Source organism: Lagopus muta, chromosome 6 (genome assembly GCF_023343835.1).
Source record: "Lagopus muta isolate bLagMut1 chromosome 6, bLagMut1 primary, whole genome shotgun sequence".
NCBI classification, from domain to species: domain Eukaryota; kingdom Metazoa; phylum Chordata; class Aves; order Galliformes; family Phasianidae; genus Lagopus; species Lagopus muta.
In genome coordinates this window covers 8810668-8836599 of record NC_064438.1, presented here as the reverse complement: position 1 = coordinate 8836599, position 25932 = coordinate 8810668, and the positions used below count along the sequence as shown (strand labels likewise).

The 25932-nt window shown below is 35.1% G+C and overlaps 1 protein-coding gene across 23 annotated transcripts in view; it reads right to left on the bottom strand.

Moving 5' to 3' along the window:
• Positions 1-25932, bottom strand: part of IRAG1 (inositol 1,4,5-triphosphate receptor associated 1) — a 101318-nt gene that overhangs the window by 20979 nt on the left and 54407 nt on the right. For 8 of the 23 annotated variants that reach the window (XM_048948367.1, XM_048948366.1, XM_048948361.1 and 5 more), the window contains exons 2-11: positions 17718-17811; positions 17554-17609; positions 13125-17326; positions 8016-8116; positions 5792-5862; positions 4335-4508; positions 3255-3332; positions 2788-2837; positions 2318-2359; positions 185-775 (exon numbers count right to left, since the gene is read on the bottom strand). In XM_048948367.1, the coding sequence (XP_048804324.1) occupies positions 185-775; positions 2318-2359; positions 2788-2837; positions 3255-3332; positions 4335-4508; positions 5792-5862; positions 8016-8116; positions 13125-13193 (1176 nt within the window). In that variant the 5' untranslated portion in view covers positions 13194-17326; positions 17554-17609; positions 17718-17811. Of the gene's footprint in view, positions 1-184; positions 776-2317; positions 2360-2787; positions 2838-3254; positions 3333-4334; positions 4509-5791; positions 5863-8015; positions 8117-13124; positions 17372-17553; positions 17610-17717; positions 17812-25932 lie in introns of all 23 variants that reach the window. The other 15 variants (XM_048948368.1, XM_048948373.1, XM_048948363.1 and 12 more) reach the window with 15 other exon arrangements.

The window sequence follows — 25932 nt, the reverse complement described above, 5'->3', positions numbered from 1 at the left end:
AATTCCACAGCATGTAGTTATAGGTTACAATTTACTGAAGTTGCAAAGGAAAAATATCACTGATTTTGCTAAAACTGTATTAGATTAGTGTACATTTCTTAAAATGATAAAAATAAGGCTAAGCGAGTTGAAAGTTCAGTAAGATACAAAAATAAGTTTACAGCAGGATAAAATCAGGACTCACCTCTCTGAGTTTTGTCAATTTCTGCATCCGAACAGGTTGAACTTGGATTTGGAGGTCTTTGAATGCTTTTATTTGATTGCTGGATTTATTACCAACAAAGCTTTTATCTTCCTCAGATGGTAACTTCACGGGTACTTTATCCTTCTGTCCAGGCTCTAAACTATCCCATGATACAGCTCGTAGAAGAGGAGGACGCAGCCCACACAGTTTAAATTCTGGTTTAAAAGAAACTTTATGGTCCCTCATTTCTGGAACAGGACTTTTTAGCTTTGAGTCTATATTTCCTATTCCTGGTCCTGGTAGATGGGTTCTTAAAGGAACATCATTTTCTTTTGCTTTCTTGAGGAAGGATTTTCCGAGTTCATTTTCAGAGACGTTCAAGCAAGTGTTAAGAGACATTCTGCCACCATCACTACCTGAAGGGGAGCACTTAGGTAAAGTATTTACATGCGTACGTGGATCAAAGTTTTCTTTTTGTTCAGAGAGTTTTTCTTTGGGGTTTTCAAAGCCAGCAGAACGAGGAACCAGCCTTCCCTGAGAAATCTTTCTTTGATCATTCAGCCTGCGATCCATTAATCCTTTGCAAACATTCTAAAGGTAGAGGGACACAAATAAAAATGTGATTTTCTTTTTCCCTGTATAGGGTCATTTTCCTTCACATTGATGTTTGCTTTTGAACATGTGCTGTTTAACAGCTGAATAATTTTTAACTGCACTTGAAAAAAAATGAGTTGGGAATCTCTTCTCTGAATCTTTAAGATAATATCCTCCTCATTCCAAAAATCCTCATATAATCAGGATTCTCATCATCTTAATATAAGTTGATCATCTAACATAAGGTTTGCCTGAGTATCTGCCTCTAATCCCAGATCTTATAGTATTTTTAGATTTCTTGACTTGATTGGTTTCTCTTTTTGTTTGTTCCTCATCTCCCAAGAGAAAAAATTTAGGCTTGTACACAAATATAAAGAACTTACTTTAACTTTTCCCTATGTTTGTCAGATCTCCATGTTCCTATCTAGTTCCACTTCTAGTAGTGTGTTTAATTCTATATAACACTGCCAAAAAATTACATTAAAATGTAGTTGATTACTCTGTTCACCAACCTATACCTTATCTTTCTTCTATTCTATTGTTACTTGAGATAAATAATTCGCATCATTTTAGTGTGTGCAGGACTTCATTATCATGCAGCTTTAATAGCAAAAGTCCTACCAGCCAAATATAAGGCTGTTACAGGTTTTAGGGCTAAGGAAGTGTGGTTAAGGTATGTTAGTCATCCTATTCTCACTGTGATACAGTAAGATACAGAGACAACTGAGGCTGTTGTATAGAATATATGCATGCTAACTATATAGAATCTTACTCTGCATATATCACAACAGGTTATAATTTGATTGCAGTCTGCAACCAAATTGACTGACAAAATTTGAACTGACAAAAGAACAACGGCTTATTGCTTCTGTACTTTAGTACAGAATCTGTAATTTTGCTAAGAGCACCTGTGTCAGTAATTTAAGGCAACAAACACTCCACTGGGAGCATCTGACCCAAGTATGTTGCGACTCTTCCCCTTCGTAGTTATTGCTCCAAAACTCTGCTGCATTTAAAGTATTGCCTAATCCACTCATGACAAAATCTTTTCAAAGGGCCGTGTGATGCTACCTGAAGCAAATTAGAAAGCACTCGCATAAACTGCTCAACAAATAGGAACATGAAGTTGTAACACCCTATCAGCAGTACCCACTACTAAGTATGGTAACCTCTTCTGCTCAACTAAGTAGGTCTAGAAGAGTTCATCCATCTGAAACAGAAGCATACACTGAAGTAGCTGAAGGGGGAATTTTAATTTTAGAATTAAAGTTACTCAGCATATTGATTTTAATTAAGATAAAGCATGAATAAAAGCGTGTGAACGATAGGATGCAGAGCACAGCTGTAGCCTGTTTTCCTTCAGTATATTTTGGTGCTTTGCAGTTTCTTAGTTAAGAATGCTTTTTTTTCCTTAGTGGAGCTTTGCTTTTCTGTTCAGTTAGCAAACAGTTCTTAGTTTATTTAATCACATAAATAATTTGTATATGTGCTCAGAAAAAAAAACAGATTTAGTTTTAGAACACCATATAAAGCACTTACCTCTGCAGTTTGCCTATCATCTTCTTTAAAAGTTCTGTTATTCTAGCAAAAAAAAGGTAAGGAAAAAAAATTGTTTGTGCTTTCAAGCTATGCTGCAATGTTGGGTATAGATATTAAGGGATGACCTTTAATACATAATTTTATTTTTATTTTTACATTGTCCCATTTATTTATGAAGTAATCTTACAAACTAGTTTTTTCCATAAATTAGGATTATATTGGATCTTTTTCCATTTAGTATACTTCACAATTCTCTACGATCCTTCAGTGCTTATTACATCATGGATTTCAGACTTCAGAATTAGCATTTATTAATTCCTAAATTTGCAGAAAAACATGCCAATAATCTCACTTTAGCATAGAAAAAAGTATTGAAAACACTCACTTTCCTCAGGGATGAATAGGACAGTGTAGTATGTGCAGTACTTTAATAATCAGGTTAGTGTGCAGAATACTCAGCTCGTTCTTACCTGAACTGGAGACGCTGACTCAACACTAGTGGCTGTACATATATCAGACCCTAGGAAGACACAAATGATTAAAGCATGATTAAATCCTGGTGGTTTTGCTCAAAAATTTGAATACCACACATTAGCAAATCTACATACACACACTTACATATAGCATGCTAAGAAAAAAATAAAATATTATTTAAAAAGAAAAATAAAACCTGAAGTATGAGAAGTGAAAGATCTTCAAAATGTAGCACAATTCTACTATAAAAAAGAGTAAAAAAGAACCTGTATCCTAGAAGCATCACTACAGGAGTACAATATAATGCAGAAAAATAGAAAAGTAAATATATAAGCCTTAATGATCTTTGTCATATTCACAAGTAAATGCTTTAATCTATAGACTAATTTATTCTCTAGAGGAAATTCTAAACATATTTCATTGACAATTTATATATGATTTGAGCCTGCGTAGAACTTTTTACCTGATGGAACAGGAAGAGTAAGAGAGTTGCTCCGAGATGCTACTGGTGAAACTTTTGGACTAAGCGTAGGCGAAACAGCTTCATTAAAACAAAAAAATAAGACAGCAATTTTACTCTCTAAGTTTATGGTTTCTGAACTTTTAAAATTCAAATAAGATTAAAACATTAGTCTCGTAATCATCAACTTAAAACATTAGTCTTGCAGTCATCATCAGACATTTGTCCAAACCGGACCAGTCATTTTAATTGCCAAGTTATACTTGACTATTAGGAGCTTTGAGTAGGCTTTATCTCATGTATTTAGCACAAACTAATAAATTTTGTTGATATATAGAAATTTCATTTCCCTCAGTTTCATGAGTTCTGCAGAGAAGTGGACAAAAGAGGACACATAAGGAATTTTTTTAAAAGAGGAAATTTTAGTTTAAAAATGTATAAAGTTTTATCTCCTTGCATAAAGTGTCAACCTGATTTTAAGACAGAATTTTGTTTTGATTTGGTATTTCAGAACTAATATATAGTCCTATTTAATGACAAAATGAGATTTTGTCCTAGCCATCAAACACTTAAGAGAAACTATTTCCAATGACATTCCAGAACAGAACAATTTATTCTATTTCTTTTTAGTGAAAATCTGATTCATTTAGCTTAGTTTATGACTATATCCAGAATAAAAGTCAGTATAGTTATATCTGGGTGATATGGTTTTCTGCAGTACAAATGTTTTGTCAAAGTTTCCTTTTATCTATCTTTATCTCAAGTAGGAACTTGAGGCAGAAAATCTTGACAAACAAATTTGTTTAAGATTCTGACTGAAACACTTCCTCCTTTCATGCTACACTGTCTTCAGTGTACAGTCAGGCACATAGAAACACTTTCTTCCACTGTTAAATCTAAATGTCAAGACTGATATTTTCTATTTTGTACTGAAAAGTGAAGAGAAGCTGAGGGACACTGACCTACAAATTAACAAAATATATGCATGCAGTAGCAGTGTACGCATTACAGTAGATGCTCATTTGTGCTTTTGCAGATTTCCAATGTACAATCTAAAACTGTATCCTCAAAATCTATACCTACCTGTGGGTGACTCAGGGAGACTGCTTCTTGACTTTCTGCCTCTGCGCATTAGAAATCTTTCGCTCACTTTCTTTGCTTCTTCTAGTAATTCAAGGTTCTTCTTTTTGTCTTCTTCTGATATGTTGACATCTGGTAGCTGATCATTTACCAGATCAATCACATGACCATTGTTGTCTGGGTTGAAAATGGCAGAATTAGAACAGTACCTCATGTATCCGAGCTGCACTTTGGAATAACCAGCATGAAAATTTTCTTTAAAGTTATCTTTGAGTTTCCATTAATTAAAAATTCATGCCCACTCATCTTCTAATCCTGTTATATTCTCAATTTTAGGTCATCAAAAACACAGATAACCTTCTGAGATTCTAATTTGTCACAACAGAATTGGCTTTAGAACCATCTCAACAACTCAAGTAGTCACGGCATTTCTGCTGTATACTCAATTTTTCAATGAGTTTTGTGTTTCCAGTTTTTCAAGGCTAAGAACCCATGAATCTGGCATAGATTTATGCACACTAGCACTAGTTACAACACCTTGTATGTCCACTTATGGTCATGTTAGATATGCAGCCCAGGAGAGCGCATGGATCAAAACCTGAAAGCCACAGACCTACGCTTAGATCCTTGGACTAAAGCATTGTTTTCTGAAGAGTTTTTAATGAATTGTCAAAGAAACTCCTATCTTAATCTTTGGCTTTCAAATTTGTTGAAAACAATAATATTTGAGCATTAATTTTTAAATTCTTTAGGCTACCACTAAGCAAGAAATACAGCCTGTTGTCAGAAGGGTTCTGTCTGTATGAGTTGGTGCGAGCAGCTTCTACAAATGTTTATAGAATTTTAGGGAAAGTATTACCTGAAGACAAGCCGCCAAAGAACGAAAAGATACATGCTGTTATGAATAGTGTGCACCTTCTCTCTGTATGGCTGAGAAATTAATCCCAGTACAACACTAAAAATACTGCTTGCATGAACTCTTATTAAGAAATGAAGAATATCTTCTCTTGGATAGCCTGCTTGTTTTCATTAAAAGTTTATTGTGATATGATAAACAAACTGGATAATTTGAGACTTAAGTTCCCTTTGACAGCAAAAGTTCCAATGTTTTAAAAGTAACAAAAATCAGTATTACTGAACAGTATTTTGAACACAGCAGGGATTTTAAGCTTGTGCATCTCTGGCCTTCTAAAAATAATAAGCTAAAATACTAATCTAACAATTTTGCTAAACTAACCATATACATATTTCTCTGGACCTGTTCACATGCAAGCCCCTTATGATCATAAACACTTGATCGCTTTGCATTATGGTACCAATATTCAGTGCGTGCATTACAAATAAGCATGCACAGGAAAAAAAAAGATGTGGTCAAAAGAGTCAGACTCTATACCTATGCCTTTATTGCACGTCACATTTTCAGAGAAACGTCCTAGCTTAAATGAATAATCATTTCTTACCAACAGAAGTCAATGAACTTGTTGGATTCCTAGTGGCACGGTTAGAATGTCTTCTATGAGGACTACGAGGTCTAGAAAGAAAAATGAATGACAAATATTATGGGAATATGTCACTAAGAAAAAATAAAGGCTCTACTTTTCTATTACCTCCAAAATATTAACATTAAAAGAGAAAACATTAATTAAGTAATACTTTTAAAAATACATTGGAATGACATTAAGAAAGCAGGAAATAAAAACCGACAGTATTTCCATTTTGTCTTCACTCTAACTTCCCAGAAAATCTTGAGTTTAATGGTTGAGTTCTGTTCCATATTAAAAGTGAGGTTAAAGACTTATGGATTTTGATGGTAACATATGAAAGTTTTTACTCCCTTTTATATTTTAAAAAATGCAGTTTTCCTATTATGGCATAAAACTCATCTAAATACAGTACGTTGCAAAAAGTTATTCTTAGTCTTTATAAGTTGTTAGTTTCCTAAAATAAGTTTCATGCATTAAAATTATCTCTTAGGCTACCGTAATTGCACAGAACCAGGGGAATATCTCATAAAATCAAGTGATGATCCAGCAGATAATGCTTTTTTAAAATGGTTGCACTGTAATTCTAACTCTTAAACAATCTTCAAGTTCAGGCAAGCATACTTTAAAGATATAAGCAAATCATAGCACAGATCTTGATCAATAGATTCTGATTAGTTCTTCATATAATTTAAGGCCAGGTTAATAAGTATGCTTTATTAGTAGAGTGAAAATAACAATAATTCCATTCAGCAACTTACTTTCATGTATACTAGAATTCAAGGTGCAATTTTTGCTCTGTCTACCTGAATAGACATTTGCCTCAAAACTCACTGTATTTAGTCATTATATACTCCATACTTTCAACTGTCTATCTTAGAAATGCTGTCTGCTTGAATTTTTAACTGATACATATTTTATCACAATAGCTCAGGAGTACAGTCCTATCTCTTTCCAAAGCTCTCACTGCTTCAATGGAAATATTTATATGAATAAGGGCAGCACTACTGGCATATGTATGTATATATAAGCAGTAGTCCAGAATTAGGGATTTAGTTATTAAAGGAATGTTTTTCAATTTAATAAAACTTTCCCATGTAGGGAGGGTGGGGAACTTCATTACATCGATTGTTGATAGACTGTGTCCAGGTTAATATTTAAGATTTAGACATAAGAAGAGTATGTGTACTTATGCCATGCATTGAATATGAGGAATTAAACTGTCAGTCATCCTAGTAGTACATGTACAATTGTAGCACATACACGCATACCATTTTATGTCTATGGAAGGACTGAGTAATTTTTTCTTCACTAGGGCATACTCTACTTTCAGAAGGATAGATTTCAAAAGTTATAGCTGTCAGTTGAAGCATGCGTAACTTTCACTTATGTTTTTGTTTAAATTACTCTATTCTGAAAGATTAGAAAATAAACAATTTTGAAGGATACCGATTTAGGTTTGCAGGATTAGTGACATAAGAAACTGTTCTTTAATATCAACTGTACTTCCAACACACAAATTCCCTGCACCCAAAAGGAAAGACAATACAATCTAATTACTAAAAGGGCTGCTCCTAAAATAACATCTCTGATTTTACTACATTGGCTGACAAGGTCAGGCAGATGGAGGTACAGCAATGGAACTTGAACCTGCCCACCAATATATTCTATTATAGTTTGTTTCCGTGTAACAGATGGCAGCAGAGGGGCAGTCTGACAAAAAGGTGTCTGATGTGGAAGTATGGAGGAAGCAAAGGTGTGTCATTGAATTTGCCCACGTAGAAAAAGTGGAACTCATTGACATTCGTCAGTGTTTGCTGAATGTTTATGACAACTGAAGTGTGGATGTGAGCATAGTGAGGTGATGGGTGGTATATTGCAACAGTGGTGACAGTGAGTCACTTCCATTGGTTCAGATTTGTATGAGTAGAGAATTGTGGTGAAAATACACAGCTCAAGGTGGTGACTGTGCTGAAATTCAGAATTTTGTAGCTGAGAATTTGCGCTAACAAATAGTGTTATTGTGTTCTTTGTATCTGTTGGAGTTGAGAACAAATAGGAGGCATTACTTTTGGAACAACCTATGTACAAGGATACATCAATGATATTTTAATATGACACACATTTCAAAGCAAATTCTTAGAAACAGCTCCCAGAACTACTGTACAAATTATGCATAGATTGGTAGCATATCATGTAGTACCTGTTAACCAGATTTTTATCGATTTCTGCATCAGGCATACTAGCATTCTCTGGAAGAACAATAGAAGGTGTACTGCTTGTAGTTCCTTCAGCATCGGTGTCCTGAATGATTTGTTATAAATATAAAGTTAAGCAGAAATTCAAAGTACTGAATATCCATCTGAGGGGAAAATAATTGTGATTTTTCTATTTAGCCTACAAATGACTGAACTGAAAATTACCTTTTATTTGATAAGACTTATTTGAGTTTAAAACCTTTATTTACACTGCTAAAAACAATTATAATTGCTTCTGCTAGGCACTAGTATGTAAAAGAAGAAAATGCTGTATTATTTAGTCATTTTTATTCTAAATTTTTCTTGAAATAACATCCCAAAGTTCCATAAGAAATTTTGACTTCAATTGGCAGTTGACATTTGTGTCCCTGCTCACGGCAGGGAAGTTAGAGCTATATGACCTTTAAAGACCCCTTCCAATCCAACATTCCATGATTCTGTGACATTTCTGAATCTTGAAGAGGAGCATGCTTACTAACTGTGGCACAAAGCCACTTACATTCAACTGTTATGAATAACATTTTGCAAACGCCATTTGCTCTCAATTGTGCTCACTACTTTAAGAATATTTATCTATTAAAGGCTCACAGAAGCATAACGAATTCAAAATAAAAAAAATAATTATTTTAGTAATTGTTAACACAGAAAATAAAGAGCTGTTGTAAAAAATAATTTGTGCATTTGAATAATTACTCATGATAATTTAGCTTAACACATTAATGTTTTAGAGCATAGAGATTTCAATCATTTTGATTCTTTGCATTGAAAGTCATCAATTTATAATTTTGTTTCCATCATCTAACGGAGACTTTTTTTTGGAGAAGTTAGGGTAGTCCTAAGGTTTGTTACAACAAGCAAGTGGCAATAGAATAAACAGAAATAAAATTATATGCATACAGAAAGATACTATCATAGAATCATAGAATGGCCTGGGTTGAAAAGGACCACAATGATCATGTAGATTCAACCTGCTATGTGCAGGGTCACCAACCAGCAGACCAGGCTGCCCAGAGCCACATCCAGCCTGGCCTTGAATGCCTCCAGGGATGGGGCATCCACAGCCTCCTTGGGCAACCTGTTCCAGTGAGTCACCACCCTCTGTGTGAAAAACTTCTTCCTAATATCTAACCTAATATATATCCCCTGTCTCAGTTCCCCCAGTTCCCTGTCCCTGTCTCAGTTCCCCCTTGTCCTATCACCTCATAAACAGCCGTTCCCCCTCCTGTTTATATGCTCCCTTCAAGTATTGGAAGGACACAATGAGGTCTCCCCGGATCCATTTCTTTTCCAAATGATTAGTAGTCATGTATCTGTTAGGTATCAAATACAATAGAATTCCTTTCAACATTTCTAAGGGACATATTTCACTGCTCTTGAAATAATACACTCTGATAAATACAAAGAACTCTGAAAGAATTTGAAAATGGCGTAACACTCCAGTATAGAGCATAACACTTCTTTCCCTCAAATGCAAATTAAAAAATGTTTTGAATTATACATCTGATCTCGGATTCTTGGTTCTGTTATAAATTGCACTTCATACAGTTCCACAGTTCTGTAATTATAAAACTCATATGATGTTTCTGGGCAAGATCACACATACTTTCGCATAACAATTGGCAACAAGACCTAGGGCACGAAGATATTTCAGGGCCAGCTTGCTTGAATAAATATATATATCTTTATAATCATAAGAGCACTCAGACTGATATAAACAGGTATTGGAGCACGAGCTCTAAATGGAAGTTTATGCTTTCACAAAGTTGTACATCCACATAAGGTTTGGACAGAAGTTTTCCATCATCTTCCCATTGCCTGTCTACAAGTGTCCTCTCCTACTCAACTTCCAGACATAACTGCTCCCAGCCATCTGCAGTAGATGCCTCATCTTCTCTCCCAGTAACAGTGACTGCCTGCTACTAGTCTCCACTCCCTTCATATCCCAAACCTTCCTCTCACAAAAATGGACAGTAAAATTGACTTAATCTTTGCTGTTTAGGTGGAAATTTATTCACACTTGCTACAAGGATGATTATATATGACCTACTCTGGGGGAGAAGGAGACTTGTGCAGGGCTGGGAGGATGAACAATGCAATTTTGGCCATAACAGAAGACCCAAGATGCTCAGAGATGCTCAGGGCAGGCAGATTCTGCAGAAATTCTGGTGTTAAGCTCTATCAAGACCTCCCTAAGAGAACATGCTTTTAAAGTTTTAAAATCCAGCCAAATTTGGATGGATTTGAACAGTAATGGGAAAAATGCATTTCTGCTAAAAGGGCTACTGTGCCAGAAAAGTCAGCTGATAAAGCTTTCCTGGATACCACCTACATTTTTTTAAAATATTGGAAAGAAAGTCCTCTGCCACACGGTCTCGTCCTTATAAAACAATGAAAGACCTTAACTGAATTTCAGAACATATTTGGCCTGAAACAGACAATCATGTGAAAGTCCTTAGAAGAATAATGCATCTCAAAGTGGTCTTTTGAGAGAGATGGGGTTTTAAACCAACTTAATTTTGTATATTTAAGTGAAATGTTGAGATGAAAGTTTTGCAAGTAAGGCAATGCATGTCAAGTTGTAACAACATTTAGTTGAAAAAGACAACAGGAGAAAAGGCAAAGCAGGTACAGGACATCTTCAGACAAAACAAGTAGCATGCAGTGATGTGGTAAAAGAGGTGCACAGATTTAAACACAAAAAATTATGAAATGCAGAAACTTGAGTGACATAATAATCAGTGTAACAAAGACGTTATGAACATGTGAAACATCTGAATAGACAGAAATACAGTGTTCAGGATACAAAGAGGTAAAAAAGCAGGAGAAAGGCAAAATTATTTTTTACTTAAAGAGAGGGGAAGATAGTAGCTCACAACCAACCCTAGAAGTGTAGAGTTTATGATACATCATAAATCTTTTAACCTAATTGATAAGGGTTTATTTTACTTTTCTTATATTTTTAACACTACAATGCATCAGTTATTACAGATATCATCAAAAGCTTACTAATTTTATGTGAAATTACTAATTAAACAAAAATACAGAAGTGGCTAAACATGACATTTAAATGTTTTATGAAGTTCGCTGGAAGAAATTATTCTGTATCAAACATCTAAAATATCCAGTACTTCCAGATTAGCACACAACAAAGAGTTCAACTGCACACTCATAATTCAGACACATTTCAAACAAGGGGTTAAAGAGCTTTGAATAGGGCTAACTGCTCTCAAAATGGCGTTAATGGGAGCTTCCCATCAGAAACCCAGAGCTAATGAATATTCTGAGAAATGTTTAGAGTAGGCAGCTTACCTAAGAAAAACTATTTTTCAAAATGGATTTGAGAAATACAACCCCATGTTTCCATCATGTACAAGATAACTAAAGTACACAGTAAGTTACATGTAACATAAGGTTCATATTCTTTTTCTCAGAACTGTTTTGTTAATACATATGTGTTTGCACGTAAGGAAAAAGTAGGAGAGCATCTCTTGGTACAGAATAAGGAAATTGTTAGGCACTAGGCAGCATTTTAAATAAGAGATTTCAGTCGTGAAAAGTTTTGTTCAGTGGCAGTGAACTAACTGGTCTCCCAGATTGTAGTTCCTTCTGATGCCCTCTCCTTGTTTGCAAGTTCTATTACACAACATTAAGGTATCTCACCAATTACACAGTCATGCTGTAGAACCCACTCCACAGGAGGACCCAGGAGCGACAATAGGTATGAACAAGATCAAACTGTCAGAACATTAGCTAGTTTCAATGCTTAGTAATTCTAGTAGGCTAATAAGCAATGTGTTGATTAAAATCCTTCACCTGTTAAATTGTTATTTTTAGGCATAAAGTATCTGAAACAAAATGTTTCACCTAATTAACTGACTCATGAGCTATCTCATTGCTTCAGTTCATTTCGGACCTACTTCTAAAAGGCCAGTATTTTATTTTAAAAGAATAGTTGGTTGAAGTGCTTCATTTCTGCCATTTCACAAGCCAGCCCTGGAATAGTCATTGATGTCTTGCTATCTGATTTTCTTTTTTTAATCTTTGAGGGTGTATTTCAATATTTCTCACAGAGGGGTGAGGGTGCATTAAAAACAAAGGGGAAAAAAAAACCCGCAGTAGAACAAAACCACAGACTACTTTCTTTATCTAATATACGATCTCAGCTAATAGTCTGATAAACTTGCATCCATTTAGGGTGTTTATCTTAAGCCAGGAAACTAACACTCAGCACAGTGTGCTGTTTAAATGGAATGTATGACAAATCGATGTAGGGCTCACTGCTGACAATATTTTCCAATGATGCTGAAGTAGCGGATGTTTTCACCCAAAATATAGAATACAGTGTCCTCAGATCCAAGGACAGTGATATACTCTAACTGAGGATGTGCCAGATTATAAATTCTGTTCTCCTTTATACCAGATGGCACGAACCAGGACGATCTAGATAATATGATTTCATAATTCTTTAATTCAATTAAACTAACAACTTATTAAAAAATTAATAACAAAACCAAATTATTAGAAAATAGAACTACTTTTTATCAGTAGTATAAATTATTCGAAAGGCAAAACTGTCATCACTTAATGATTTTTTTTTCATTATATCTGCAAATAAAACTTTAAAACCTATACACAATTAAATGAATGCATATGGATAGCTGTCACACACACTCAGTGTAGTTTCAGAACATACTCAGCTAGAGAGTACAAACCAAAAAACAGATTTCCATCTTTTACACACATACTAATTGGAGAACACCACCTATAAATTTGTAAGAGCAACAGCAAGTGTTTTCAGACTACTGTGAGGCGTAAATCTAAGTTCTTTTCTCAGAAGTTAAATTTTTATGGAAAAACAACAGTTGTCATTCCTTAATCTAAAAAATACTTGAAAAATTCTAAGAAAGTCAGCTGAAAAATCACTCATAGCCTCATCAGTTTGTCAAAGCACACCAGTATATAGCTAAGGACTACGTTATTTTGCAGACTCCTAAATGTACACAGCCAGTTTCAGCCCCAAAATAAGTATCAGAAAAATCTGTAAGAGTGCTTACTTTGGCTGGAGGAGAACTGTTGTGTTGTGCCTCTTTTAGTTGTTCATTTTCTTCAGGTAGGGTTGGCATGGTGGACAGAATGGAGCACGTTGATCTGCAATGTGGACTAGCACGACCATACACTGCTGAGAATGAGACTGTTTCAAGTTAGCCTGAAGGTATAAGTGCTGCAAGGCCTTGTGATCCACTAGATGTGTTAGATGCCAAAAATACATATCAAATTCATTAATAAAGCTATGGTCTAACACAGAGATCACTTTACAATAACAAACAGTATTAAAGTTTAAAATTAACTATAATCTTGTGTTTTATTAAACTAAAGTTTTCAAGGTCAAATATAATTTTATAAATGCATTTAACCTCCCTTTCTTGTTGCTATTCCCACTCCTCTTCATGTTACAGATTTTATTTATTATTTTTTTCCTACTGTGACTGTGTTGGCTGTAATTAAACTACCTCACTATAGATCTTCCAAGAAGAAAACAATATCCTGGATATCTGTAACATTCCTTTTAGTAACCAAGAAAGTCCTAATGCCACGGAATATGATCTCAGATTGCAAAGAAAGGAAGATCTTTAGAAGGAAAATTGGTCAGTCAAATCACAACACTCTTTCTTTGGGCATGTGCTGAGGCTCTTCAAAGACCTAGGTGAGTTGGGCAAATACTATAAACACTTGCTGTATGTCTGCCGAAGACTACAACAATGTACAAGACATTTTCAAAGCAAAATAGTAGTTATGCTTGAATGGGAAAAAAGAAATCACTGCTGACTAGCTGAGAAAATTATTGCTTTTAGTATCAACTTGAGCTACTGCCTTCACATTGTAATCAGAGAAATGATTGGTACTAATCCTTACAGCTACAGAAGTATTACAAGACTTACTCTGACACCTACCGGACAATTAAGGAACAGTTCTCACAAATAAATCATTTGACTCCTTGATGGTGCCTACAGACAACAGATTAGATGATTAACAGAGACGACGTGATACATAATGACTGACTAGACAAGTAAAATATATTTCCTTGACAGTTAATTTGCAGCTGTGTATAGTATTGTGTTATAAACTCAAAGTCTAATGTAGCAACAACTTAAAGAGTGGGCTAAGGAGATGAATATACACATAAAGTTCTGGTTCTACAACCAAAAAATATTGTCTTCTCTGAAACCCAAGTTCCTAATTTCATCATTATTCTTTTACTGCTCTGTAGATGAGGACGGAGTAAAAGAGTCATGATGGCAAGATGAGTTCATATAACTTTAAGGTATTTGACAACCTAACATCAATTTTCTAGTTTTCCTTTCCATCTCAGGGAAGGGAAGATTATTAAAGAACACACTGATTTATTGAGGCTGGCAATTAAAATTATCAAAATACTCTTAAAAAAAAATCAACAAGAGAGAAAAATAGTCATAGGAAATACCAAAGCAGCCACAGTGCTTAGAAATTCCTCACCTTTCACAGAACTAGGAAAACCTACAAAATGTGTGAAAACTTTAGACTACAGAAGCAGTTAGGACCTATGCTTTTATTATGCTTCTACTCTATTACTAGAAGAATAATCAGACACAAGGCCATTCATATGAAATTTAATGCATAATTAATATCCTGAAAAGAGCTACAACAGCAACTATCTGTACACAAGCATTTCTGTGCTTTCAAAAAACAAACAAACAAACAAACAAACAAAACAAAACAAAACAAAAAACACCACCACAATTATTCCATTGACGTTCATTGGTAAAGACTGTGGAAAGATGCAACATAAATTATGTAGTTGTAAAGTCCAATAGAAATACAATTTCTTTTCCCTCCTCTCTCTCCAGTAAGTTTTCTATTTCTTACGCAAGACATGCTAATCACTGTAAGAAAATCATGTTTCAATGTTATGTAGATAATTTGAACCTGCTACGAGTGAGTTTCTATTGTACTGCAGTAAGAGGAAGCTCACATTTCTGTCAAGGTTTTATCCACCTCTAACTGCATATAAAAGTAGAGAAAGTTTTCCATGAAAGAAGGTATATTTTTCTTTAATAAACATTTTTGAATCATCCTTAAAGTCTTAAATATGATGGAATACAGACCTTCATGATAACATATTTAATAAACCCACAGAGATTAAGCAGACAGCAGTTAAAGTTCTGTGATTCAGCAGTGAAGTATTTTTGTTTCAAGCAACAGTCACTGACTACGAAGGTGAGACAGAGGCAAAGTAATGAAGAAAGATGAAATGGACTACCTCTTCATTCCCGTAAAAAAACCCTGGCATCTGTTGCAACTTCTGAGTTTGCAACACCTGAAATCCAACAGCAACAACAACAAAAAGTAAAAAAATAACGAGGACAGATGAATTGTTCATCTAACCTCTGTTAGTGTTTGCTTTATGAATTTATGAGAATGTTGAGCTTAAAAAAAAATCAGGAGTATTTCAAGTCATAGTGAAAAGTGTACTGGCAGAGTCACATGCTGAGCTGCATAGGCTATTGTGTCAAACTGTTAGATTCCCTGCCCCAGTTGAGCTCCCAGTACACACTAAAGAAAAGTAATGTAAGTCATTTAAACAAGAAAGAGCTGTTAAGCACAGCAAGTTTCAGTTCATTTTTCAGATTTAAAAGCAAATATCTTTGTGAAGGAAAAAAAGTCAACAGGCTAAACTGAAAATAGAAAGAGAAAAATCCTGAGCTGTATTGTCTCAGAGATGCAGCATTCAAAGTACAGCCAAAGGAGAACAGAGGGCAAGATGATGATGAATTTATGCCACCTTAAAATTCCTGAGATTTAGAGTAGACTGAGTTCAGTCCATACTGTACATAATAAGAACCTTATTCAGACTTCTTTACAAAGCTATCTTAAACACAGGAAAAATCTCCTGTCTTTGAACTGCCGATTAGTAAGAATATGTGTTCTTCTGACCTTCTTTCTTTTCCCCAATACCTCTCCAGAAGGAAAAAACAAACAAACAAACAAAAAACAACCACAGTTCTGAGAATTGTACAAGTAAAGCGTACATCTGTTGATTCATAGTCTGAGGTTTCTTGAAATAAACATGGTATCTGCATACCTTGATGTTACTGCTGCAGACCACAAGTGAGCCAAAGCAAGGGCTAATGCTTCTGTTATTTCAACAAAATATATAAGCATATAGTTCCATTTATAAACTATGTGAATTCTAATTCCTAAAGAATTTTCAGTCTAAAAGCTTATTTTTAACTTGCACAACGTTCATAAAAACAGTAGGCCAAATCCTTTGTAAATGTTACTACTCTTAAACAGCACAAAACATCGCATCTCGTAAATGCAATGGACTTAAGGAAGGAAGTAGTCTTCTTGCCAAGAGTTTTGCCATTTTCTGCATCAATTGCTGCCTTCTGATAGTAGTGGGAAGGGAAAAGATTTAGAAATGTTGGAAACATTAGGCATTACTGAAGCAACATTCTTCCATTAGTGCTGAAGAGACCTTATGCCTATCAGATAATGAAAATTAGTAAATGTCAGTGAGAATCAAAGCATGTAGAGAAACAGGTCATCAGAACACTTGAACAAGAACTAGGGGAGCTTATCTGCAACTCAAAGATATAAAGAAAGAAATGTCCTTGAAAAATTTATTTCCCGGAAAGAATACAGCCTTGCAATCTGCCAAAATTCAGCATACCTACCTAAAAAGCACCTTAAAAACTTACTGAGCAGTACATGGAGAGTAACTACCCTGATACTAAGCACGGTTCTTTGCCAGTTTTGGGAATCACACTATCATTAGCTTTGCAAACTTTATATCCTTTCCTCAAGCATAAATGTACGTCAGTAAAAAAAAGAAAATCATACATTAATCTATGCAATAAAAACAGAATTTTTCCCCCTCAAGATATTAAAAGAATAGGTAACAAAATACATCTACACCTTAAAAATGGCCCAGGTGAAGGATATGTCACTAATTGGAAGATTCTCTCATTTCTTTTATTAAGTATTGAATAAGCTCTTTCTGACCTAGATCTGTCTTCTGAAAGTCTATCATGAGAATATTGTAGTAAATTATATCAGAGTAAATGGTTCCCAAAACAACTCCAGAAACTGCAAGAGCTTTAAAGTTATGTTTAAGAATTCAAAATTAGATACTTGTAGACATTCTGAACTCACATATCACAAGAAGAACAGATGTGGGCGAACCTCTAGAATGTTAGCCTGCATGAGCCTTTTGCACCTATAAAATGAGTTAAAACAAACAAACAAACAAACAAACAAAACACTTATGCTTTTCATTAGACAGTGTAAAGAAGGAAAGAAGAGGGAAAAAAAAAACATACAAGATGGAGTGCTTCTTAACGTTTGTCTGTTACTGTAAACTTACTACTTAAAATAGTCAGGAAAAGAATGATCCCAAGCTCAAATTTGTTGTCAGATATAGATCAGTGAATGCAGAGAACTTACTTTTACCACTGTGTAGGCTTGGAGTACAATCTCCAGGAAATGGTGATCCGGGAGCTCTATTCCATAAAAGGGAAAAGTATTTAGAGGCCCTTGGCTTTCAGTGTGTTCCCTCTGCAACTCATTTTACCACAGCAGATAAAACTAAGTACGATCATTTAACTTACCCTGTCTGAGTCACAGCTGAGTACAGTGTTAGCAAAAGCTTAAAGGTGCTTTACTCCATCTCCACAGATAGTTTAGCAACTGACCTCAAGTTCTCTGAAAGAAACAATTAAGAAAGCATTATATAAATATTTTTTTACCTCATATTGCCTCTGTTCGAGTCAAGGAACTCTCATTTGTCAACAGTGGAAGTTTTGTACTCATGAATGCAGCTGAGCTGCACAACCGTGTGATGCTTTTTGCAATGTTTTTCTTTGTTGTTCTGTATAGTAGTTGTAAAACATTACCATATTAGAAAGATATCTTTTTGCATTCCTTTTTTACAGCTGAAAAGCATATGGAATGTATAGAGTATTTTGAATTACATTTTGCAATTTTGAATTACATAAGAAATGCTAAACTTTTTATATTCAAACCAAATGTGAGCAAACTGACGTGTTTTCCATATGTTTGTGCCATAACCTTCTCAAGTACGAAGCATTTAACATACACAAACAGTTCACAGGTATAAATAAGCAATGTCAGCATGTGAAAAACAAAAACAACAATATAAAAACTCATTCAGAATGTCTTAATAGAATTTCTTCAACATTTTGCTTTGGTGCTTCAGAATTTTTGTACAACTTAAACCACAAAGCAACTTTTGACCTGTTTACATTCTTAAGTTCTGTTCACATCATTATCCATACAATTATGCAGGGTAGAACCTGAAAGACAGAGAAAACGCTTCTTTTTAAAGATACAGAACTCGACCTCTGGGACATGCAAAGGTTGTGCAACTGCTACATGAAAGCTTCTATTTTCATTTTGAGAAATATGGAGATTAATTCCCAAACAACTTCATACTACTAGACAATTAGAACAGTTTCAGGTTGCAAACTAAGAGCAAAAGGATAAATGTGAATAACACTGCCGCAATAATGACCTCATAAAGTTCAACAAGGCCAAGGCCAAGGTCCTGCATGGGGGCTGAGGCAAATCCTGTCATTTAAAGAAGCATGACCAGCAGGTCAAGGGAGGTGATTATCTCCCTCTACTCTGCTCTTGTGAGACCCACCAGAAGTTCTGTGTTCAGCACTGGTGCTCCAGGACAAGAAGGATGTGGACCTGTTGGACTGTATTCAGAGGATGGCCATGAGCACCTCTCCTATGAAGACAGGCTGAGAGAGCTAAGGTTGTGCAGCCTGGAGAACTGAAGGCTTCAGGAGGTCAGGAAGACCTCACTGCAGGTTTACCATAACTAAAGGGGGCTAAAAGAAAGCTGGAGAGAAATTCTGTCAGAGGCTGTAGCAGGACAAGGGGTAATGTCTTTAAGCCAAAAGAGGGCAGATTTAGATAAAGTATTATAGGATGCTCCTTCCCTGAAAATATTCAAGGCCAAGTTGAATGAAGCTTTAAGGAATCTTGTCTAGTGGGTGCTGTCCCTGCTTGTAAACTAGATGGTCTTGAATGTCTCTTCCAACACAAACTATCTCATGATTCTATAATACATCAAAGAAAGAAACCAATATAAGAGTAAGGAGAATGTAGTGAGTATCTATCCCTTGCCTACTCAGATTCTAGCAAACTTTTGTCTCTCAAACTCAATGGATACAAATCTTTCTCAAGAACAGAAACTACCACATAAGACTTGCTTTATGAAGAGGCACTGCAAGAAAAAATCTTTTTCTGCTTCCCGTTTTCCTTATACCTCTACAGATAAAACTTGATGGTTTTAGCCATTTGCTTGAATGAGAGAAATAAAAATCTACATTAGAGGAGAAAAAAATGATTTTTTGATGCATGTTCCTACTAATCTGATTGGAAGCATCCAGAAGAATTTATCTAAATATGTCTGGTTATGGCTTAAATCTCTGCTAAAAATAAAAATAAAAAAAATTGGTGGAGAGGTGATTCTGGTACACTATAAATAAAACTGACTCCTACAACAATGTACTTGGTTTCATCGTGTGCCTAAAACTTTAAATAATCGGTATCAAGAAACTTGGTAACTCCAACAGAGTAACATACAATGTTTTCTGGGAATTCTGTACTTAAAGTCCATTTTGGTCTCAGCTTTAGGCTTTTCTCTTAAACCTTAGAAGAAAAATCAATTAGCGTGATTTCACACACAGGCAATTATTTTTAACATAATTAAATGCAAACTTAAGACTTACTAGATGGGAAAATAGCCTTATTTTGGCTGTGAAATACTATCAGTCATCTTTGTTTTAGCAATAATTATTTTTGCTTTATTACCAGTTAATCTTTAGATTTACTTCTCTTGCAAGTACTTTTCTTCAAAAAGTGGAGGAAATGAAAACAAAATGATACCATATGCTCAATCTTCTGAAAAAATAGCAATGAAAGCCACCTATATATTTCACCGACTTTCTGAAAGGATTATGCACAAATCCCCATTTATGTAGAAAGATGTCCAACAGTGAAGCAAGTAGAGATTAAAGATTTTAATCATGGTAGGTCCTTTACCTCACTGCTTACTTCAGAAACTCATTCAAAGTCATATAAGAAACTTCAGCTACTTGTGAATAACTGCGCGCATATGCCCAGGGTCAGATTAGGTCACAGAATAGTCATAAGTTCCTAATTGTATTATCCTGAAGTTTTTAGATACGTCTCCTGCATTTTAAATTTCCACTTATCACTTCTAACAGTATTTGCTTTTTATCATTTCAGCAATTCTTTCCCTTGTTTTGTGTAAAAGGAAAGAAAAATGAACATAAAAAATATCACTCTACCATTCAGAGATACTTGCTTCCATGAGTTCAATTTTAACTTCCAAACATAACTTTTACCTCATCTGACTTCCTACTGACCTTATTTTTTTTCTTCTCTTTAATCATCTGTGGACTTTCAGATAGAATGACAAGAACAAGACAGCAAGAAGCACATTCCGGGTCTCTAAGAAGCCACCTGGGCTGAACTTTGAGTTACTTTAACATCCAAGGGCTGCTCTCAGAGAAATGCCCCCTATTTTATTACACTGGTCCGTAACACTAGAAGTGGATCTCGATGGCATGGCAGAAGAGGTTGAGACTTCCCACCACTATCCTGCTACATTTCGTTGCCATGTGACAGATGGAAGCAGAGGGGCAGTCTGACAAAATGGCGTCTGGTATGGAAGTGCGGATGAAGCAAAGATATGCCTTTGAATTCCTTCATGCAGGAAAAAATGGCACCCCTTGACATTCGTTGACATTTGCTGAATGTTTCTGGAGACCAAACAATGGCTGTGAGAACAGTGATGCAGCGGGTGATGCATTTCAGCAGTGGTGACAGCAAGAGTGGGTCACCTCTGCTCATGCAGATATTTACAGATGGAGCAAGTAGGCTTGTGTTCTCTGCTGGTGAAAATGCATAGCTAATAGTAGTGACTAGGTTAAAAAATAGCACTTTGTAACTGAGAATTAATCAAGTAGTGTTACTGTGTTCTTCGTATGTGTTGTAGTTTCTGTGGAAATAAATAGGGGGCATTACTTTCAGAGTGACCTTCATGTGCACGTATTTTGTGAACAAAATGGCACAAGTGATATTAACTCACAGTTAATGAATTCAGCTAGCATTAGCAAGTCTGATTATCAGAAGATTGTCAGATCACAAGGCAGAGTTGACATGTTTCCTAATTTGCAGACTATTTTTTATAGCCTTGAAGGAAATGCAATTTACAAGAAGATTGTGAATACGGAGTGGGTAGATATTTGGCATGGAGAATAAGGACTTCTAAGCATAACAAACAGCATATAAGAAAGTATGAAGAAGAGTGGGAGAATCATGCATTAAGTGCCATTCAAGAGGGTAGTTCACAAAGAATGCAAAGCTAGGAAATATCTGGAGGAAAAACTTATGATCGTATGATCAAGATATCGACCTTAAAAAAAAAGGAAATTCAAAAGAGCTGAAAGCTAAATGTGGGTAAAAAGATGTTGCTCTTTTCCTCTTGGATAACTTACTATCTACAAAAATATGTTAGTTTTTTTAGGAAGAATCATCAGCCTTGTCTTATGGTCTTTTTCAAGCTCTCTGATGCAAGAACCATACATTGATAAAGTGCCCAACAGAAATTGCTCATGACAATTTCAATAACATCCGTAGATAATAAAACAGACAAACATACTTTCACCTAAATGAGCATCGTTTAGTCAGTAACAGTCATTTGGGTTTCTTTTCCTTCTATTCCTTCTCATAGATTTGGAGAAACCTAGAAACATCTCCAGTATCTGGACTGCACGTATTATAAATCACATTCTAGTTACACATTTATTTTCATCAATGTTGTAGGTTGAGTTGGGAACTTGAGCTGAGATTCTCTGACTGGCATTTGACAACATTCTTACTTAATGTAAAAAGAGAACAAATTTGTTTGGGGAAGGGGAGGCAAGTACAGGAAAGAATAAATTTCATGTCCTTTGCTGCCTTTCCTCATCCCTTCCCTCTTTCTCCCCCCCCCCCCCCCCCCCCATCCCCCTTCCATTTTAAAAGTTATTACATGAAGTAATATTTTCAAGTTCAATTTTTACATATAAGTGTTTTAAAAATAATTATAGGGCAGCTGGATATCTACTTTATATAATTTGGAAAAAGTTACTAGCAAAGGCTTAATTCAGAAACAAAAGAAAGCTGGAGGCAATTAGGGCAGAACACTATTGCCTAGTGACCCAGGATTCTTATTGTTAGCAAGCAAAACATTTTCCAAATGAAGAAATTGAAAATTCTTTCTTCCCATAATTAAAAAGGGTAATCCCAGACAGCATACTTTGTTGAACAAAACAACAATAAATAGATTTATTTGGAATCCTAAAGTGCACTTGCAATATTTTGTTTTTGAGCAAGATGAATACACTAAGCTCTCCATCTTGCATAGATAAGTGGTAAAGCAGCAAAATAAATTTTTAATTCTCTTTTTATGCTTCCTGCACAAAATGAGATTCACAGTGGCTTACTTCAGTGATATGCACAGATGTCTGCAATTGCAAAAATCAGCACACCCGAAAGAGCATGAATGTGTCCCACTTTCTTGCTTATGAGAAAAAGAATTATGAGTTCAGTTCTGCTGAGTTTTTAAAACATTGCTTTACACGAGGAAAGGAATAACTGAAGTATTAACTTAGTCAAATAATTTGCCATTTTGCAGACTGTGTCGAGTATTACTTGATCACTCTTATATGTTACTGAATTATTGTCATTCTGGAAGAATAATTCCCAGAATCAATGAATTCAAATTGGAAGTTCACCTGGATAAACTTTCTTCTTGAAGCAGCATAGACAATGAAGCAACTAAGTTGCTTTGCATTTTGCCCAGTTGGATCTTAAAAATTTCTAAGGACAAAATGCAGGATTTCTGAGATTTGAATTAGTGTTTACTTATCTCCACAGTATTTCCTCTCTCTCCTTATGTATACAGTCAGAATTTCATTTGTACTTTATTGCCATTTTTTCTCATTCTCCTGCTAGCCACTTCTGTAAAATTTGTGAGTCCTTCTTAGTTAATCTTCTTTCATATTGCAAGACTGCTACTAGACCCCCTGAAGTAGCCTCATCTTCAGGCTAAGCAATAACAGTTGGTTCCTGAAGACTCCCCTCACAGAATGTGTACCTTCTATTTCAATGGCTCTTCCTTGATTTACACAATGTGTTTGCATAATGCAGTATGATTTATATTTATCAATATCCTGGGGGCTCAAAGCCAGATGAGTTAAAACAAATTGGGTGAGAATGTATTCCTGCTTTTCCTCCATGTCTAACAGTCAAAAAAGACCCTCAAGTAGCTTCACTTTAGTGCCAAGTAGAATATTAACTATGACTACATTATTTGAATCCCATGTTTCAGTCACTTTTTCCACACATCCAGCAGTATGCTCATCTTTGAGTGTCTCAAATTGGAGACAGAAATGCTGTAAATCATCAAATAATGTCATTTTGATATAAGTAGAACAGTCTTATCCATAGATTACACACTGACTCTGTGAGCCTAACTGTGAAAAAACAGAATAACCAATAAATATACCTTTTCTGTCCTGCTAACAAACGATCTAGAAATCTGAACAGAAAATAACATCGAAATTTTCTAATGCAAGCTTTTAGGTGCTCTTGTAAGGAATAGCAACAGTTTGAAAACTAGCAGCTGTAATAATTTCTTGTATCAATACTTAGGTTCAGAAACAGGCCATAGTAAACAAAAAAACAACCAAGCAAAAATCAAACAAAAAAAATCATTTTTAGTTAGATAATGGACGATTGTTGATTTTAATGTTATCCAAAGAGGAAAACAAATCGGTGCAAAACTGCAGCCAAAAGCCCTGTCCTTACTCAAAGGACCTATACATTTGCAATACAAGACTTTGCAAATGTATTTTGTAAAAGGTTTCTGTCTATAGTTCTCAACATCCACTGTTTTCTGTGGCTTATGTTATTGCTACTGAAAGCATGATTCTAGCTATATATTAAAAACAGACTGAAAAGTACCTTCCAGATGTAGTTATACAGCAACATTTTCTCTCTATGAAGTCCTTAAATTTTCTACAAATTAATCATTTATTTTTACTGATTTTCAAGAAGTGTATTGTGAAGAGGACTGTTCAACTTACGTACTAAGTGAAGTCAGAATTTCATTGTTTAGAAGCAGCTATTTTTTCATACTGGGATTTAAAAACAAGGCCCCACTAAATCTAGAGAGTGAAAGACCATCCCCGTACTGCTGAATTTAGCTAAGAAACACAGTGCACATTTTACTGGCTAAGTTAGCAATGGATTGACTGTCTCTGGTGAGATACTTATTCCTGTCTATTCCAACAGATATTCTCAAGGTGTGCTCCCTCTTCAGAAAACTGTGTTAACTTGTCAGAATTATGAAGTTAGAAGTAATGCCAATAAACAGTATTTGATTTAATAATTTAAGTTCTGCATATGTATTCCTTCAAACATGATGATATGGTCATTAAGGCTGAGGTAAAACAAATTATGTGAAGTTTACATATTCAGAGATACTGTGTTAATACAGAAACTGTTCCATTAGAAAAGCTTGTGGTACACCTGTTCTCGTGTCTTATAAACTCAAGTACTAATTTGCATTCTTTAGGATAATATTTCATGTTGCATCCACAGCACTATGTAAACCTCATCTATAAATAAAATTTGGTAAGCTTTGTGAAATGAACTCTTCTTCAAGCAACTCGCATTACAACTTTCTGTTCTTTGGAACACACACTGATTCAGATCAGGAATCTGAACAAACTCCCAGTGCAGAAATGTCTTTGAAGTAAGAAGACAGAGGCCTGTTGAGTACTGACTTTAAACAAAGAGATGCAGCATTATGACAACCAACTAGACACGTGCTTCAAATGATTACTTAAAAGAAGTAAGGATCTGTCTACTGTCCCTGCTTTGAGAATATTCTGGAAGGAGACCTCATTTCAGGTAGCACTTGCAAGGCTTTCTCAACTCAACTCTGGTCTTATTTTTGGCTTGAGGAGCAAATGCTTCTAATTTTCTCCTGCTCTTAAACACCACATTAATCTCCCTGGTTCAGTCAAGGTGCACTTTTCAGTGGATGCAGATTATCAGCCACAGCAAAAATTACAGAAGAAATCATTTACGCTTGCTTCATCATTATTTGGCGTTCAGAGAAAAAAAAAAGAAAAAACCCATTATCACCTAAACTCTATTTTAATGTGAGGAAAAGAGGAGCAAGCATGCTGCTTATCAGTTCAGAAAGAACACGAATTTCCTGACTTGCTGTAAGAATAGTGAGAAAAATAAGAGCAAACAACTGTTTACAAGAGAGGAAAGCAAACTCTCATTTCCTGTCTTTTCTAAGTTCTTCTTTTAGTTTTCATCAGAATCCAAAATGAGTGAAGAAAGATTGTTGCTAATATACAGACAGTAGATTACAAACCTGACTTTCCTCTGCATTTATCATATGAAGTCCTTATCTATAGAATCCTAGGATCAGGTTAACACTGTAATGCAAAAAAAACAAAAAACAAAAAACAACCCCAACACATTCAAGGGTTTATTTTGCAGGTGCCCTCAGGAAGAAAGAACTCTCATAGACTGTCCACTCCACTAGTATCTCAAATCTATACTGCTTAACTCTAAGGATATTAACTCTAAAGATGCAAAGAGGTTTTTAACCTCCTACTGCTGGTTTACTCATTTTGAAGAAACAAAAGTGCATTAAACATGGGCTGCAGAGAAATATGTGTTTTTAAATGTTTAACC